The 17,997-nt window shown below is 41.7% G+C and overlaps 2 protein-coding genes across 2 annotated transcripts in view; one reads left to right on the top strand and one right to left on the bottom strand.

Annotated features, from left to right (window-relative positions):
- The window catches only part of SLC35F3 (solute carrier family 35 member F3), a 24,085-nt gene extending 16,594 nt beyond the window's left edge, over positions 1–7,491 (top strand). The window contains exons 5-6 of the mRNA XM_045298710.1: positions 957–1,046; positions 6,052–7,491. Coding sequence (XP_045154645.1) covers positions 957–1,046; positions 6,052–6,287 — 326 coding nt within the window. The 3' untranslated portion in view covers positions 6,288–7,491. The remainder of the gene's footprint in view (positions 1–956; positions 1,047–6,051) is intronic.
- Positions 6,473–17,997, bottom strand: part of LOC101662544 (polycomb protein EED-like) — a gene marked incomplete at its 5' end in the record, with an annotated part of 24,012 nt that continues 12,487 nt past the window's right edge. Inside the window, one exon of the mRNA XM_045298709.1 lies at positions 6,473–6,484. Within this exon, the coding sequence (XP_045154644.1) occupies positions 6,473–6,484 (12 nt within the window). The remainder of the gene's footprint in view (positions 6,485–17,997) is intronic.

Here is a 17,997-nt window from a genome sequence, read left to right as displayed (position 1 = left end):
CTTGCACCATTATGTTCCTGCTGTTTTCCCGGTCTGCTGTGTTATGCACAGTAAAGCCTTTATAATAATAGCACTGGATTCTAATTTCAAAACCAGTCATTGCAGTACCTAGACTCAGAGCCTAATGTGCTGCGAGTCATCTCCTAATAGACTCCAGATAGCTTCTGAGTAAATACAGAGTTCTGAGAACCTTGCCTGGTAATTACCAATATTCAATGTGTACCATCAATGATTATTAATGGCACCATGGCCACTACTGTTACTTCACAATGAAGTCATGCTGGTACTTGGGGAGAGAGAAACTCAGTATGGCATCAGCCAGTTTAAGTCTAAAAATAAATCCCAAAGCTCTTATTCCTTGACAGAGAAGAGAAAAATGAGAAGGATGTCCACAATACTGTTTTTAGTGTCTTCTCACTGGCTGTCTGTTCTGGATTTCATTTCTGAGAAGCCCAGGGAAGAGAAAAGTAACTGCGCATTCCATGTTTGCCCCAGGCCCCAGACCCTGAAGCCCTTAGAAGCACCCTGGGTTCACTATTATTTCCAGAACTGAATCATAGCAGATGGCAACTGAAAGTCATGGGGCTTAAACCTTCTCAGAGAAAATGAGGTTGGATGGGGGGAGCGGGGAGGGAGGGGAAAGATGAGGACCTGATGTTGGGGGTTTAAGTGGAGAGAAAATGTTTTGAGAAACGATGTACAAATGCGCTTTACACAATTGATGTGTGTATGGATTGGGATAACAGTTGTATGAGCCCCTAATAAAATGTTAAATAAATAAAAATTTAAAAAAGAAAAAAAAAAAAAAGGTTAAAGACAACAGAGATTAAAAAAAAAGAAAGAAAGAAAATGGGGTTGGATAACCTAAAAAAGACATCAAGCTCAGAGCCAGTCACGAGTCATGTAGAAATGTGCTCAGATGCAAAGAAAAATTATCTTTTTATTCTTTGTTTCAGCATTCAATATTATATTAAATTTTGGAATTGCTGTTACATATCCTACGCTGATGTCTCTTGGAATCGTCCTCAGTGTACTTGTAAATGCAGGTAAACTTTCTATAGCTCTTGGCTACACACACATTCATATGTACACTCAAAAATATTATTGCTGTGCCGAATATAGAACACATCCTTCACTTTCTACAAAGAGTAGTATTAAAGTAAAATGTTAGTGCTTGTTTTATAGGTAATGTTTTCTTCATAATTGATGGGTTTTTACTTTTCCACCAGGAGGCAGAACGTTGAAAGCAATCTTAGTTCTAACTGGTGTGACAGTCATCAATTAATGCATTATTAATAAATGTAGAAGACTACTCTTGCTCATCATTTGCCTTCCAGATAGAATGAGAGCCCTTTCATTCTCACTTTGCAGCATTAAAGTGCTCACCACTGGAGCAATGGAATCCCATGGCCCTATTGGGTATCCCAAGACCCACCTCTCTGGGACTTCACTTATCTTCCCTAGAAATTAGTATAGACAGTAACAACCCTCCATGGAGTCTCTTGATGTTAAAATGTGCTCAGCTGATAATGGTAAGGTTGGATGTGTGAGTCGACCCACAGGGACCACTAAAGGAAGGCCTGATAATCTACTCTTGATAAATCATTCATTGAAAAAACCTATGGGGTACACAGTTCTACCCTGACATATATAGGCTTGCCCTGGGGTAGGGTTGATTCAATGACAGGTGGTGCTGGTGGTACCCACCCTTGATACTTTGGTTACGATGAGAATCAGTGACTTTTTGGCGATGAAAACATGTCCACAACATATAAACATCTTTTAAAAACATATAACATTTAAACATGTTTTAAAAACATATAACATATAAACATGTTTAAAAAACAAACAATCATGAGCATTATTTTCTCTGTCTTAGACAACATGGAAGCCACTGTGTTCTGCTAGGGTAGTGGTTCTCAACCTGTGGGTCGTGACCCCTTTGGGGATCGAATGACCCTTTTGCAGGGGTTGACCTGCATAACAGTAGCAAAATTACAGTTATGAAGTAGCAGCAAAAATACTTTTATGGTTGGGGAGTCACCACAACATGAGGAACTGTATTAAAGGGTCACGGCATTAGGAAGATTGAGAACCACTGCTCTAAGGGTTTATGGCAAGAACATAGTTGGCAGCTCTTCAAAAAGCTTATTATCACCTGCCCATCAGCGCTTCCCTGTTTCTGGTTCATTCTGGAATGAATTTCATTTTGTAATTTTCCCCAGGTTGCCCCTGCATCCTATACGATCCCTGTACAGCCTGCTCCAAGCTAAGAAGCGCTTGTATATAAATGTTCTCTAGAGCATCCCCTGCCCTTGCTTGGCACAGCCTGCTCCATTGCCATTTCCTTGATCTTCCACAGCCAGGCCACTGAGAATTGACCTCCAGGCATGGCAAACCCTTATCCAGTTAAATCGTCTTGGAAGCAGGAGAAAAGTAGCTTTCAGTTTGACCAAGACCATTTCATGTGTGGCTCCTCATCTTGGCCTCTCCAAGGCCTACACTCACCCCCAGTAGAAAGAGTCCCCCTGAAGAAGAGGTGAAGTCACCTGGGCTACAGTCAGGAGATCAAATGCGGACCCAACCCTACTTCCGCCCGTCTGGATAACTGTGCTCCCAGATTTTCATTGATCTGGGCTTTGGATACAAATAATAAGAGGATAGCACCTACCCCACTATGTATGGAGATGCGAAGGCAAATGGAATCAATGAGACCGGCTTTAAAACTGTATCAAGCCCCTGAACATCAAGAAAGCTGGTTACAAGTTACCCAGCCAATAATTTCCAGACACTATAGGCTTTTGAAGAGCCCTGATAGTGTAGTGGCTACACATTGTGCTGCTAACCTCAAGGTTCAAAACCATCAACTGCTCTGCAATAAAAAGACAAGGTTTTCTACTGAGGCAAAGATTTACAGTCTCGGAAATTCACAGTGGCAGTTCTACCCTGTCCTGTTGGATCACTATGAGTGGGAATCTACATAATGGTGGTGAATAAGTTATAGCCTTTTGAAGTCTTCCTTTGAGCCGTCTCAACTGGAATGCTGCAAAGAGAGACATTATTCTCTATTGAAAATGCAAATGATAAAGAGTAGTTAGGCTGTTAGAGTCGGATCGATAAGAGGTTCCATCAAACACCTGGAAGAAGTAGGAAGAATGCTGTTACAATTTTGAGGATTGCAATCAATGTCACAAAACAAAATGTGCATGAAGCATTGAATGGAAACCCAATTTGCGATGTAAACGTTCACTCAACTCACATTAAAAGTTATAAAGTTTCACATATATATTTTCAAATAAATACATATTTAACCTCTTCAAAGAGGTGAGTGGAAAACATTTGATGAAATTGTTCAAAAAACAGGGAATCAGTAGCTAAAGTTTAGGTTTCGTTGGCTATACATTGGTAGGGCTGTGGAAAGATGGAACTCACCAAGACTATAGTTCTTATATATGAGGGTAAATCAAAAAGTATTGCTACAAAATCATGGAAAATCTTTATTAAGCAAAACTATCAAATTGCAATGGTGTTGTTCCTCAACATATCCTCCATCTAGGTCTCTATACTTCTAAAGGCAAGGTTTCCACTTCTTGAATCTTTCCTCAAAGATTTTTCAAAGGATCGAAGTCAATGTCAACGTTTCATTGTCTTCAAGGGATTCTAACCAGGCGCTTTTTAAATGTTCTCTAAGTTCAGGGAGCAAAAAGAAATCTGAAGGGACAAGATCAGGGCTGTAGGGTGAATGGAGTAAGGTTGCCTAAAAAAGTTCTCATAAGATAGCCCTTGCTACCCGCTAAGAATAAGTGGGTACATTGTCATGATGGAAAAAAGTATTCCTCACAGCACAACTTTCCTGGCCCTTTTGTTTCCTCACCAATAAATATCTATTTGAATTTTCTTGAAACTTCTTCCCAATAACTCTCTGTGAACATTCTGTGTCCTTCAAGAATATCTATCAAGATGGCCTCTTTGGGACACTCCCAACAGTCACTATCACCTATGAGCTGGCCCTCTGCCTTGCCTTTAACTTACCTGGCAGATCCCTTCTGATGCTACTGTTTTAAATAGACATGTTTTGGGAAGCACCCCAACAAAACTTAGACAAGAACTGAGAGACCTTGCCTGCAGTAACCCACTGATCACAGAGACGTATGTAAGTATGGTTTGTTTATATGTATGAACTGGAATTCTCAGTCGCGATACTTTTTACTTACCCTCATCGAAACTTAGTTTGAATAATCACATTACCAGGTGTGCTTGAGAGATTAACAAGAATGATTTCTATTAACAAGAAATAGTTCTTTGTGACATAAGAGGTTTAAGAACATGTCAAAGAAGGGATTATGTTTAATTTTTGACTGGAAGACAGGGAAACCAAGAACTCTACTTATCATCTAAATTATCTGAGCGGGACATTTAGAATCTTTCTGATATCTCTCTCTAGTGCAAATCATGTGATAACTATCCATATCAGTTGCCTCAAAAGAATTTGATGTTAAAACTTAAAGTATGTCTGATGAAAGAGGTATCCTAATTGCACTCAAAGGGCCAACCCCAGTTGTATTCAGCTGCTAAACAAAAGGTTAGTGATTCAAACCCATTCAGCTGCTTGGCACAAAAACAAACAAACAAATTAATACCCAAGGATCTACCCCATAAAGATTATAGCTAAGAAAATCCTACAGGACAATTCTTCTCTGTCACCTGTGTCCGAATTGACCAACGACACCCAACCACCACAATAAGAAATTCCACTAACAGGATCACTATCAAAGTTCGGGGGTTTTCTCACGTGACCTCTTTTCCCTCTTTTTCTTTGTCCATGCTCTAAATGAGGTGAAAAGAGTGAGATTCAGTAGGCGAGAGGGAGGAGAGAGGGAGGCAAGAGAAAGTGGAGGAAGATGAGGCCAACCACGGCTCAGGTAAATAAAAACAAACAACAAACCCCTCAGCTGGAGATTGATGGGCACTTGTGTAACAAGTCAGTTTTCAAAAATGTTTTAGACTGTCCAAACCCTCTTGAATGTAATGGTAAATAAGAGTCATCGATTTCTCTCTTGTGTGGAAAACAGTTTCCAAATTTGTTTGCTTTTGTCTGGTTTGGCTTGAAAAAGGAAAGAAAGAAATAGTACTGTCACCATGCTGTGACCTGTTAGCTATTAAGGGAGCAGAGGGTCCCCGTATTTAAGAACTGACATGAATCCTGTTTCTCATTCAGTTCCCTCTGTGATGTGAGTGACAAGTCTTTAACCAAAGCAAAATTGAAACCCACTGCCACTATGTGTCACCATCCAACGCATAGTGACCCTGTATAGAGTTTCCAAGACTTTAAATCTTTAGGAGAGTAAACAGCCTCATCTTTCTCCTACAGAGCAGCTCGTGGCTTGGACCAAGGACCTTGTGTTTAGCAACCCAGTGCTTATCCCACAGCAGCACCCTGGGTCTTCCATGTGCTTTGATATCTTGGCATCAGTGCCTTACATTCATCAATGCCTTGAGGTAGAATGGGAATTTACCTTTACTACCCTAAAGAAATGTTTGCTTAGTCTTTTTAATATATATATAAATAAATATATACATACAGAATATATGTGTGTATATATATATACACACACAGTAATGTTTCAATTTATAAAAACAAAGCATGTCGTTGTAGTAAACGTACCAAAAATATACAGAAAGAAATAACGTTTTCCATTTTCTAACACTCATAATTCGCCACAATTAAATTTTGGTGTATTTTCTTCCAAATGGATTGATTAATTACTAATAGATAACCCAAAGTGCCCCTCATTTATCACACAAAGCAATGCCTGCACTAGCAAGTCTGTTCATTTGCGGGAAGCGAAATACAAAGACAAGTGCTCCTATCAGGGACGGTGATTTACTGGAGGCATCCCTAGCTATTCTGGTACAAAATCATACCAAAGAAGAAGCTTTAGTCAGAGAAGACCCCTCCAGGAAGAAAAGGATGCTTAAGACCCAGCCCACTCTGTAAGGGACACGCGAGTTAATGCCTCTTCCCTAACCAGGGCTCTCTGTCATATGCAGTGGTTGATCACTACACAAGTAAGATCGTCTTTAACGGAGTGCGCGTAATTGCCATCATCATTATCGGCCTGGGCTTCCTTCTCCTGCTGTTGCCTGAGGAGTGGGATGTCTGGCTAATTAAACTGCTCACCCACCGCAAAATGAGGAATAAGGAGGAGACGGCAGAGGGCAGCACGGATCTGGGCTCAGGACTCCAGAGCAAGAATCGAAGAACTCACCCTTCTTTTGCCCGATAATATCATCTCTCTAGAAGTATGTAGTGATTTCATTATGATAACAATTTGGAAGCCTTTTCCTGACAAGAGGAGCCTGAGTGTGTGAGGTGTACATACCTGTACAGTTTTGGTAATTTGCAGTAAGTTATATGGTATTTATTGGCATGTCCAATTTGCTTGCACTTTATCCACATCAGACCTTTCACTTAAGGGTACCACTTCAACATGAGAGAGAGAAAAAGAGCCTCTTAGCTCTTTACAAATGATGCAAAGTGTGTTTGAATTATCCTTGCATAGATTGTTTTGGATTACAAATATTCCTGACAAGCCAGAGCAAATGTTTGGAATCTTAGTGACTGGGGATTACATTGCACACTGTGATTATTTTTCAGCTGAGGTAGGTCCTACTTCGCTTTATACCAGAGCTGTACTCTTAATTTCAAAGAATTTCATAGTACCAAAAGACAACTAACTGTAAATTAACGTGGAGGGATGGATAGTATGGATAGAACACCAAAACCATCTAATATGGTGAATGTAGAGATGACATTGGAAGAAAGTCTTGTACCAGGGAATAGGAAGGGAATGATTAGTCAAGCCCCCTCTGGCTTGCACCCAGGTGTCTGGGTAAGATCATGCAAGAGAAATTACAGTGCCTTCTACAGAATTTTTTCTTTACTTATGTGACGCGAGGTGACATTATAAGTCACTGGCTCTGTCTTATAATTTAGGCATAGAAATCTCAAGAAACAAATAAAAAACATGTGTACAAAAATGACAAACCCGATGACCCTTTTATGTGGAACATTGTTACATGATGTATAATCTGCAGGTAGGTAGACTATGTAAAGGGTGAATTGCTGGTTGCTTTTACTTCATGGTCAAAATGAAAGAAAAAATTATCTACTCTATCTGTAAATCTTTTTATGAAACTTTTAAGCACCAGGCTATTTACTTACACAATTTAGTTTTACCAGAAAATTCTGTGATATATCTGTAAAGAGGGACCAGAGGGTTAGAGTTTACTATTTTTGAAGTTTACATTATTACATACAAATTGGAGACTTTATTTTGAAATGTTGCCATAATCCAATGGTACATCTGTAACCATGGAGTCTTTTGTTTCATAGAGGAACTGGGCATTCATGACCTGAACTTTTTAGCAAATTATTATTCTCAAATTCCATTTCTTGTTTGGCCAAACAGTTAATAAAATCTTTCAAAAGAAAAATGCTGTCTTGGTGGCTGCTTTGTTACTTTACTTCTGCACCAATGTAGTGTTCTGTTTTGAAACAAGACCCAAAGTATCCTGACTCTGACATCACCCATCTCTCTCAGCAGCACCACCCTCCTGCACCTACAAGGCATAAAATGCATGCCCCCACACCTTCCTGCAACCCCCAAACACTTCAACCAAAACCCAAATTCACTGCCATCGAGTTGATTCCAACCATAACAACCCTGTAGGACATATGAGGTGATACCAAAGAAAGAGAAATGGAATAAAGCTCAACTAGGCAGAGCTTTCTAGTATGCAGTTTTTCCCACTAAGTGAGCTTCAAGCAACTCGCTCTGAGTTAGTGCACCCAGTGGCGTTGCCTGAGAAGGTTCTCTCTGGTCACAGTGAATTTTTCGTAAAAAGTTTCACTCAAACCTCATTTTTTGTGTGTGGCGGATTTAAGAGAACAGCGTGGGACTATGAAATTTTGTTTCCTGCTTGGAAAAGACTCCTGTTGTGATGTTGAACACAGCTTCCGAGAACAGGTTATGGGGGAAAACGTAAGTGTACAGTGGTTTTCTGGTTCAGAAAAGATGAAATGTTGATTGATGACAAACCTCATTCTGGACATCTGCCAACTTCCTGAACCAACAAAAATGTTGATTCGTGGTGCGTTTGGAGTTCATTCCAACCAGATCAGACTGTTAATCAAGTTTTCTATTAAGAGGATCTGAAAAGACTGTAATAGTGTGGGACAAAAAAGGCCTGATTTGTGGCAGGCGGGGGACTGGTTTTGCCACCAGGACAATGTATCCACTCATGCAGGCATCTCAGTGCACCAGTTTTTTCCAAAAACAAAACAAAACAAAAATCCAGCATACCTCTCTTGTCCCACGCACCTCATTCACTTTACCTCACTCCATGCAACTTCTTTTTGTTTCCATGAATCAAGAGAGACATGAAAGGACAGCAATTTGACAACATAGAAAAGGTGAAGAAAAAAATGACGGAGGGGCAGTCAGCCATTCAAACAGATGAGTTTGAAAAAGGTTTCCAACAATGGAATCACAACTTTGTTCTGATAACCTGGCACTCTTTGACATTCACTGTCCTGACACAATAGTTGAAGGCAAAATGGGTGCATAAGCAAATGTGGTGAAGAGAACCGGTGGTGCTCAGCTATCAAAAGATGTAGCGTCTGGAGTTGTAAAGGCTTGAAGTAAAACAAGCTGCCTTTTAGCAGAGAAGCAAATAAGCCCACATGGAAGAAGCCCACCAGCTTGGTGATCATGAGGTGTTGACGGGATACAGCAATAGGTATCAAAAGATCCAAAACAAACAACTAAATCGATGTGAAAGAGGGGTGTTGGAGTGGAGACACAAAGCCCATCTGTAGATAATTGGATAGCCCCCCACAGAAGTGGTATAAGGAAGGGATGGTTCAACCAAAGTGTCGTTAACAGCAATGAATCACACATCATTCCTCCAGCTCCTGAAAACTTCCTCCTGGCCCACTACCATGACCCAGTGCTGGCTAGACAGGAGAACACACATTGGTACAGATAAGAGCTATTGACACAGGGAATTCAGGAAAGATAAACCCCTTAGGAATAGTAATGGGAGTAGCAATATCATGAGGGTAGGGGGGTGGTCATGGAGGATGAAGGGTGAGAAAAGGGGAACTCACCACAAGATTGGATATATAGTGTGCCCCTCTCTCTCTCTCTCTCTCTCACACACACACACACACACACACACTGCGAAGGGGACGCATAACGGAAATGTTTGTGAAGGGAGACAAGGATACAAAATAATAATAGCAATATATAATTGATCAAGGATACAGGAGGGTGGGAAGGGGGAGAGGAGCTTATATGAAGGGCTCAAGTTGAAAATGTTTAGAAAATGATGATGGCAGCATATGTACAAATATGCTTGATACAATTGATGTGTGGAATGTTATAAGAGCTGGAAGAACCCCCAGTAAAATGATGGAGAGAAAAAAGAATGGAATCACAGATTTGATTAATGTATTAAGTGTAATGGAGAGTACTTTGAAAAAAATTTAATATAAATACATAGCTTTGAAAAAATAAATTCCGTTTTTTGGGGGGTACCCTCTTGTAACCATGGGTTTCAGAGACTCAAATAATCCCAGGATCAGACAGCCTTCTTTTTCTCCTGAAGAGCACCTTGTGGGTTTCAACCATTGACCTTGTGATTTTCAGCTCAATGTGTAGCCTACGACACTACCAGAGCTCTTTTAAGCCACCTCAAGGGAAGAAAAAATGGACGATAATGAAGAAGTCGAATTTCACAAAATAAAATGCAAGATGATCACCAGCAGCATTCCCCCCTGCACACACACACACACACACCGCCCCTTTCCACTTCTCTGGCCCTGTTGTTATCTGCTGCAAGGTAGACTTGGGAGCCATGGCTGCCTCACCCACAACCAACCCAGGCCTATGCCGTCCCCATAAAGAGGTGAAGGCTGGACCGTTGTCATCTACAGAGTTTTCGATGGCTGATTTGGGGAGGTAACTTGTCAAGTCTTTATTCTTAGTCCATCTTAAAGTCTGGAAGCTCTACTGAAATATGTTTAGCCACGCAACAACATTCACACCTCTGCTGACAAAGGGGTGGCTGAAAGCTAGGCACATTGGCTAGGAAGTGAAGCCAGGATTCCTGCAAACAATGGAGGAGAATTCTACCCCTGAACCACTGTGTTAAGCCAGATTGACTAGAGAAACAGAGCCAGTGGCACTCATATATGTATAAGAAAGAACTTTAGATCAATTAGCAATGGAATATCAAAAAAAGATCCCAGCCCAAATCAAGTCCATAAGTTTGATACTACTCCATAAGTCCAATACTAGTCCATAAATCCCTCTTCGGACTCACGTAGCCACATAGAATGATGCAGAATGCAGGAAGATCACAGGCCAGTGCGTGCAAAGTCTTGTAGGTCCGATGGCAGTGGATGCATCTCCAGGACTCTGGCTGCCATCAGCATGGCTTGAAGTGGCTTGTCAACAGACAGATGAAGCAGAAAGAGCGAGGGGCCCACCTCCAGTGACCCTTTTATCTCAGTCACCCTCCGACCATGCTGTGACCTGATTGACAGGCTAAACTCATCACATATGTTCCTACCAAAGACATGTTGGCACCAAAAAACACTAACTCTCACCACCACCCATGTCTTCTCTCCCTCCCACCTTCTGCTGAGCTCAGCATGTTGCTTCATTCTCTCCTTTATTTTCTGTCTGGCTTCCTGACCTCAACATGAACAGTTTTTTGTAGCCGTCCCTAAATGGACATGCCTATTGAGCTCAGATTCCCACAATTGGCTGACTACTTCCTGTGTCTTAACCCAAATCTGGTTTCATTGATCATTCAGCTTGGGTTATATGTACATTGCTAACTGAGGCAAGGGATTCTGAACACAGTACCACCTATTCTAAGACTGTGGTGGGACTGACACTCCAAAGATAAGTGAGCAGAAAAGAAATGAGGAGCATCTTTTATAACCCCAGCCTACTGCGCACATCTATAGTCAGAGTGGACCCAACAATGACTAATAACTCATACCTGAGTCAAAACCTGCAGAGTAGAGAGCAGCCATGTCTTGGAGGATAAGAAGTGAGGCAGAATAGGTTCCACCAGGGAACGTGGAGCATCCTGTGTTGAGCAGCCCCAGGAAGGCTCCAAACCACTTCACTTCAGGGAGTAAGATAAATATCACATCCCTGGGACGCCATAGGATGAAAAACTTGGGAAGCTGTGTACTAGAGCTGATCTGTTTGTGAACTTTTCTCTCCCACTGGGCATAAGAAATGTGCAACGTAAAGTCAGACCAGGAAAAAGATAAAACTCTGTGTTCCTCTGAGGAATAAGAAACCCGGGTTAGCCAGGAAAAGGAAACAAAGAAAAGAGAAGCAAACACCGAAGGATAATTTCCAGAAAGCATGCAGACCCCTCACAGGTTTTCAGGACTGGGATGAGTTGCAAAGAACTAGGACAAGATCCATAAACAGAAAATTCTAGAAAGGTGCTTTCTCCTAATCGGATTGTGGAAGTGGTTTGGGTAAACATGGGTCTCCATGCTTTCTCTGCCTGGGAAAATGTCTGCCCTCTACAGGCCAGCAAGAGTGTTGCATGGAAATAATGTATTCCTCTTTGAAGAAATAAAGGAGTGTTGGGATCTTTGGCTGCTGTTGACCAAGGAGCACCAAAAGCAATTGCCCACTGCAGTGTCCCCTCTCCCCTCCCTTTCAGAATGCAGTCCATTGGGGCCAGAAAGTTCAAGGACAACAGCTTGACTGGCTGTAAGAGCCTGTGGGCTGAGTTTTCCTGGGCCCTCTTCACAGAGATCAAGAGAGAGAAAAGCCTGGTCAGAGACGCAGCACCTGTAGAGCCGACGGGTTCACAAAGCTCGTTAATGTTTGCGAACTTGCGATTCTCTAGCTTTAATTTTTAGAAATAAAGAGAGGTTAATTAGAAAATTAGCATATACTGGGGATAGCGCAATGCAGTGAGTGTACTAAATTATAGAGAATTTTATACTTTAAATGGGTGGCTTTTATGACAAGAGGTTGTCACAAAGCCCGTTGCTCTCGAGTCAAGCTGACTCTGGCTCACGCTTGACCGCAGTGCTACAGAGTATGACTGCTTAGGAGGTTTGCTTGACTGCCATTTTTTATTTCTTTTTAAACAGTTTTATTTGCATATCATCTAAACATCATACAATTCAATAGTTCAATCATATCAATAAGAGTTGGGGGGAAATGAGGACCTAATGTCGGGGGTTTAAGTGGAGAGAAAATGTTTTGAGAATGATGTACAAATGCGCTTTACACAATTGATGTGTGTATGGACTGCGATAACAGTTGTATGAGCCCCTAATAAAATGTTAAAAAAAAAAAAAAGAGTTGTACAGTCATTACCACAATCAGTTTCAGAACATTTCCTTCTTTCAGGCACTCGTTGCTATTAGCTCCCCCTTTGCCTCCAACCTCTGCTACCATACCCACAAAATATCATTAATCCAGTTACTGTCTCTGTAGATTCACCCATTGTGTTAGGCCAGTTTGACTAGAGAAAAATATCCACTGACACTCATATATGTGTGAGAGAACTTTACATCAAGAAGTGATTACAGATCAAACAAATATCCCAGCCCAGCCCAGATCAAGTCTGTAAGTCCAATGCAAGCCCATAGTCCCTATTCAGAGTCATGCGGCCTCATGAAATGCACAGAATCCAGGAAGATCACAGGCTAGTGGATGAAAATCTTGTGGATCCAATGGTGTTGAATGCATCTTCAGGGCTCATGCAGGTCTTTGGCAAGTCTCCAAGTGGCTCACTGGCATGAAGGCGAAGGCAGAGAAAGGGATGTTCCCAAGACCCACCTTATGAGAAGGCCACGTCCACAAGGCATCACCACCAGACTGTGACCTGATTGACAGGCTAGACTCCACCTCTACACTTTTATATATAAGGTTGGCATGAAATCATGCAACTACCACGCCCATCCTGGTTTTCATATCCTGAAAAACATGCAACATCAAAGAAATAAAAAAGCTAACAAAATAAAATAGAGAAAAACTGTCATTGAAAAGAACGTAGAAAATACTAAAAGCTAGAAAAAAATTAAAACGGATCAAAAGGGAGATCAAATGATAAGGTGTTAAACTTTAACTTACCTATATCTACCACCATCCACTTTCCAGTCACTCTGCGTGATAGCAAGACTGTTTTCATCCCTGGACTGTGGTCAGAGGAGATACACTGGAGACTTAATTCACATGTATTTCCCCTTCCCTTACAAAAATGAGCAAACATTTTTGAAATAGGACAAAAGGGAGCTCAATAAGATATTACATTTTGACCTAACTACCTCTGCCATAATTGATTATGCAATGCACTAGGTCTAATAACAGCGCTATTCACATCCCTCAATTACAGTCAGAAAGGATTCAAGGAGATTTCATCCATGGGAGGGCCCTGAAAATGAATGTGGTGCTTCCAATCTTGTCCATAGCTTTCTGCAAACTGGGTGTTTATAATGGAAGCTGTGATACCTTTCCCTCCTTCAGATTTGGATTATTTATTATCCTTGTATCACACTGGCTCAGGTGCTTCTTCCACGTGTACTTAGTTACACCTCAGTTAGATAGATGGCTGATTGTTGAAGACAAGCCTTTGACATGATTCTTTCTGATAGCTGGGCATCATCTGGTTTCTTCACCACCACACTTTTCTATAGAACCCTATGCTTATGAATCTCTTCACGAGATGAGTTTCAAACAAGGTCATTTGACTCTATGGAAGCATGTCACCAGGTCTTTCTTCTCAAGGGCTACTGAATGAGCTCAAGCTGCCAATCTGTAAGTTCGTCATCCAGCGTAGCCTGAGTGTGCCACCTCTGGACCTTAATGGACTTCAGGGAAATTTATTCTGAATTATATTTTTAAATGAACTTAGCAACATCTTAATAAATGGAATTAATTACATATTAATTTAATTTGGTGTGAATTTTGGCCCAGATGTTTTTCTCTTACTGGAAGTAAATACATAGGTGTTAACTATAGAAAATTTAACAAGTATTGCCCATGATGATATTAGGGTGAGATAGGGGTGCCACAAGCCCAGGCAACTCCTCCAAGAGGAACATTAGTAACCTTTTGAGAACATTGTGCTCCTAAGGGTGAGAGCAGAGCTTTCACATAAAGACATTAATTTTATCTACTTATCTAGTAGGAGCCCTGGTGGCATAGAGGGTTCCACTTGAGTAGCTAACCAAAGAGTCAGGTGTTTAAAACCACCAGCTTCTCTGTGAGTGAAAGATAAGACTTTCCACTCAAGTAAAGATTTACAGTCTTGAGAACCCACAGGAGGGGTCCGACCCAGTACTGCAGGGTCTTTATGAATTAGAATCAACTCTATTGCAGTGAGTGGAAAATTAATCTGGTTTTAGCCTGGTTTTGTATCTTCACAGAAAGACACACTAAAGAAGAGGCACATTGCCATTAAGAAACATTAAAATTTAGAAAGAGGTTAAAAATCTTCAGAAGGCAATCCCAGCAATTTCTGCTATGTATTCCTCACTAGAAATAGAAGACATATGGCCACCCAATCTCTGAGCATTTATTAGAAATCTATTGTGTACTAATAATCTAGGACTCTCACAACACACAAACACTAAACTCACTGCTATTGAATCAATTTGGGTTCAAAGGACAGAGTGCAGCTGTCCCTATGGGGTTCTGTGACTTAAAATCCTTATGGGGATAATTCTTCATCTTTCTCTCACAGAGCAGCTGGTGGTTTTGAACTGCTGGCCTTGCACTTAGCAGCCCAACACATAACCCATTACACCGCCTGGAGTCCATAATGAGTCATATAGGACCCCATTTATAAAGGAGGGCTGATGAACTGGAAGAGGGGCAGCTGAGGACCCGCCTCCACTTTCACTCCTTCCCAAACCTACATGGAGCGCATTGTGGTAGTTATGTAATCATTTGTCAATTTGAGGATTAAGAATGTAAGAGTGGAGTCTAGCCTGTTAATCAGATCCTAGCCAATGAGGCCTCTGTGTGTGTACATGGCCTTCTGAGAATTCTGGGAAATATGGTATTTCCTCCTTGGAGGCAGAAGAGAATCTCACTCACTACTTAACTCCCTGGGAGACATTGCAGCTGACAAGATCCATGGAACTACCCTAGTACCCTGAGCCAGACAAGCCACATGGATGCAACCAGACCTCTGAAGCTGGAGAAGCCATAGAGAGATCCCTGCCAGAGCTGAGATGCTTACAATGCCACTGGACTCAAAGACTTTCTGCCCACTGGCTTGTGATCATTCTGCATTTGGCATCACTGTATGTGTTTCGTGAGTCTGAAGAGGACTTTATAGATTGTTATCGGACATATGGGCTAATATCGGACTTATGACCTTGGACTGGAATGGGTTGGGATGTTATATGAATGTACAATTACCCTTTATATAAAACTCTCTTTTATAGACATATGTGTGTTTATGAATTTGTTTCTCTAGTCTACCCAGACTAACACAGGCATGATTTCGGATATGGCAGATTTTAAGTGGATGCACTCAAGTGTATGTTACTGGTTTCCAGTGCATATGCCCAGGTGGCTTTAATCTACCAAAGTCCAAGCTTTGGGTCCTTCATGCATGGGTCTCTTCCATAGGGTTCTAATGTGTGTCTGATTTCCTTTCACAGGATCCCCTTTATTTGTGGCATGACCAGTGGATTCTTATTCAGCAGGTGTTGACACTCTTTCCCCCATGCTTCCTGCCTAATCTTAAATAAACGAGAAGAGGGAAAGATATGTATTTCTTCACTGCACGGAATGAGAATTCCATTAAGAAAAGATGCCAGACAGATAATTTCGGTCAATTCTTGCAAGATTTAAAAAATGGCAAAACAAAAAAAAAATGCTTTTTTTTTATAGTCATCTATAGCTTTGTTAGAGTTATCTGGCTTTGTCAGAGATGGCCACCGCAAGATTGTGGATATGGCAGTTGTTAGACCTTTGACAGAACTCCTAACTTAGAGGGTGTCCAATGAAAGGAACCCGGGTCACCATATACTTAGCCTCAATGCTCCCTTTGCATTAATAAGCTGGGTATTAATCTGATAGGCAAGGATCTGCGCTTGAAAAGAATGTTACGGGACATATTCCCCTAGCACCAACCCATGCTCAATGTAAGCAGAGCTCAATCATTCAAGGTTCTGGAAGATTTTGGTTGTGTGTGGCTCAATAATGAGCTTTCTGAGTCACTCAAGGTGGTACCCCTTCTATAAGGAGTGCAGCGACTGAAAGCTGAGATGTCATTTGTCCTCAGGTGTGTGGAAATTACCAGTACTCCATGCAGGTGGGAGGTCTGTCCTCGCGGGACCCATAGACAGTGCCTTGTTGTCCCAGTTGATGTTGAATCTTCTCTCAGCAGTTTTCTAGGTTCTCGTGTATTCAGGTTCCAAAGTGTTTCATTTTAAATCGGGGACCAGAGTTGAGGCTTGCGAACTAGAGGGTCTGCAACCTCTCCCTCTGCTGCTACGTGTGCAGCAAACTCCAGGTGGAGGCAGGCAGTTGTTACTCAGGTTGGCGCAGTGGTTGCCCAGGAGCTCAGATGCCTACACTTTTTGGAGCTCTGGTGTTGTGTGACAGCCACAATATAGGGTATCTGTCAGCCCCAGGGCACCAACAGCTCCCAAGGTTGTTAGCCCACCTGGAGCCACTGCTGGAGGTAGACTGAAAAACCAAGCAAGGAAGGGCAAGTGAGAAGGAGAAGTTCTGGAGGTTCACAGAAAAACCAAGCAAACAACGGGCAAGTGAAAAGTAGAAGTTCTTGGTCTCTTAAAAAAAGTAGCACCCTGGAAGAGTATCATCAAACCATCACCTGATTGATTAGGTTGGTGTGTCAGGCTGGGTTGACTGGAGAAACAAATTCAGGGACTCATAAGGGTGTAAGAGAGAATTTTATATCAAAGAGCAATTGTATATTGAGAAAGCATCCCAGCACAGTTCAGATCAAGTCCAAAATCCAACATTAGCCAATATATCCGATACTAGTCTATAAATTCCTCTACAGACTCACACAGCCCATGCTGAATGAAGGAAGACCACAGACTTGGGGGTGAAAGGTTTAGGGTAAGCACTAAAGGTGGGCTTGGGATTATGGTTAAGATTAGGGTCAGGGTTAGGGTTAAGCTTGGAGATAGGGTTAAGGTTAGGAATTGGGTTAGGGTTAGAGTTAGGGTTAGGGTTATGTTAGGGGTAGGGTTACAGCTACAGCTAAGGTTAGCATTAGGGTTAAGATTAGGATCAGGGTTAGTGTTAGGGTTAGAGTTAGGATAGGGCTAAGGATGGGGGGGTTAGGGTTAGGTTAAGGGCTAAGAATAGGGTTAAATTTAGGATTAGGGTCAGTGTAGGATGGGGTTAAAGTTAGGGCTAGTGTTAGGGTTAGGGGTGGAGTTAGGGTCAGAGTCAGGATTAGGGTTAGGGTAGGCCTAGGGTTAGGTATAGGATTAGGGTTAAAGATAGTTTAGAGTTAGGGAGAGTGTCAGGGCCAAGGTTAGGGCTGGGGTTACAGCTAGGTTCAGAGATTGGTCAGGGTTAGGGTTATGGCTAGGGTTAGGATTAGGGTTATTGTTTGGGTTAGAGTTTAGGGTTAGGGTTAGGGTAAGGGTTTAGATAACAGGTTTAGGGATAGAGAAAGGGCTAGGGTTAGGATTAAGTTTAGACTTTGGGTTAGGGTCATGGTTGAGGTTAGTGTTAGGTTAACAGTTGGAGTTATGGCTAGCTTTAGGGTTAGGGTTAAGGCTTGCACCAAGGTAATGGTTACAGTTAGGTTTGGGGACTGGGTTAGGATTAGTATTATGGTTAGGGTAATGGATGGGAAAGGGTTACGTTTACAGGTAGCTTTATGATTAGGGTTATGTTAGAGATGGAGTAAGGTTTAGGTTTATGGCTAGGGTTAGGGTTA

This window comes from Echinops telfairi, unplaced genomic scaffold (genome assembly GCF_000313985.2).
Source record: "Echinops telfairi isolate 266 unplaced genomic scaffold, ASM31398v2 ScPeMD7_7453;HRSCAF=8491, whole genome shotgun sequence".
NCBI lineage: Eukaryota > Metazoa > Chordata > Mammalia > Afrosoricida > Tenrecidae > Echinops > Echinops telfairi.
Note: the sequence above shows the minus strand (reverse complement) of the source record. Positions and strands in the feature narration are given on the sequence as shown.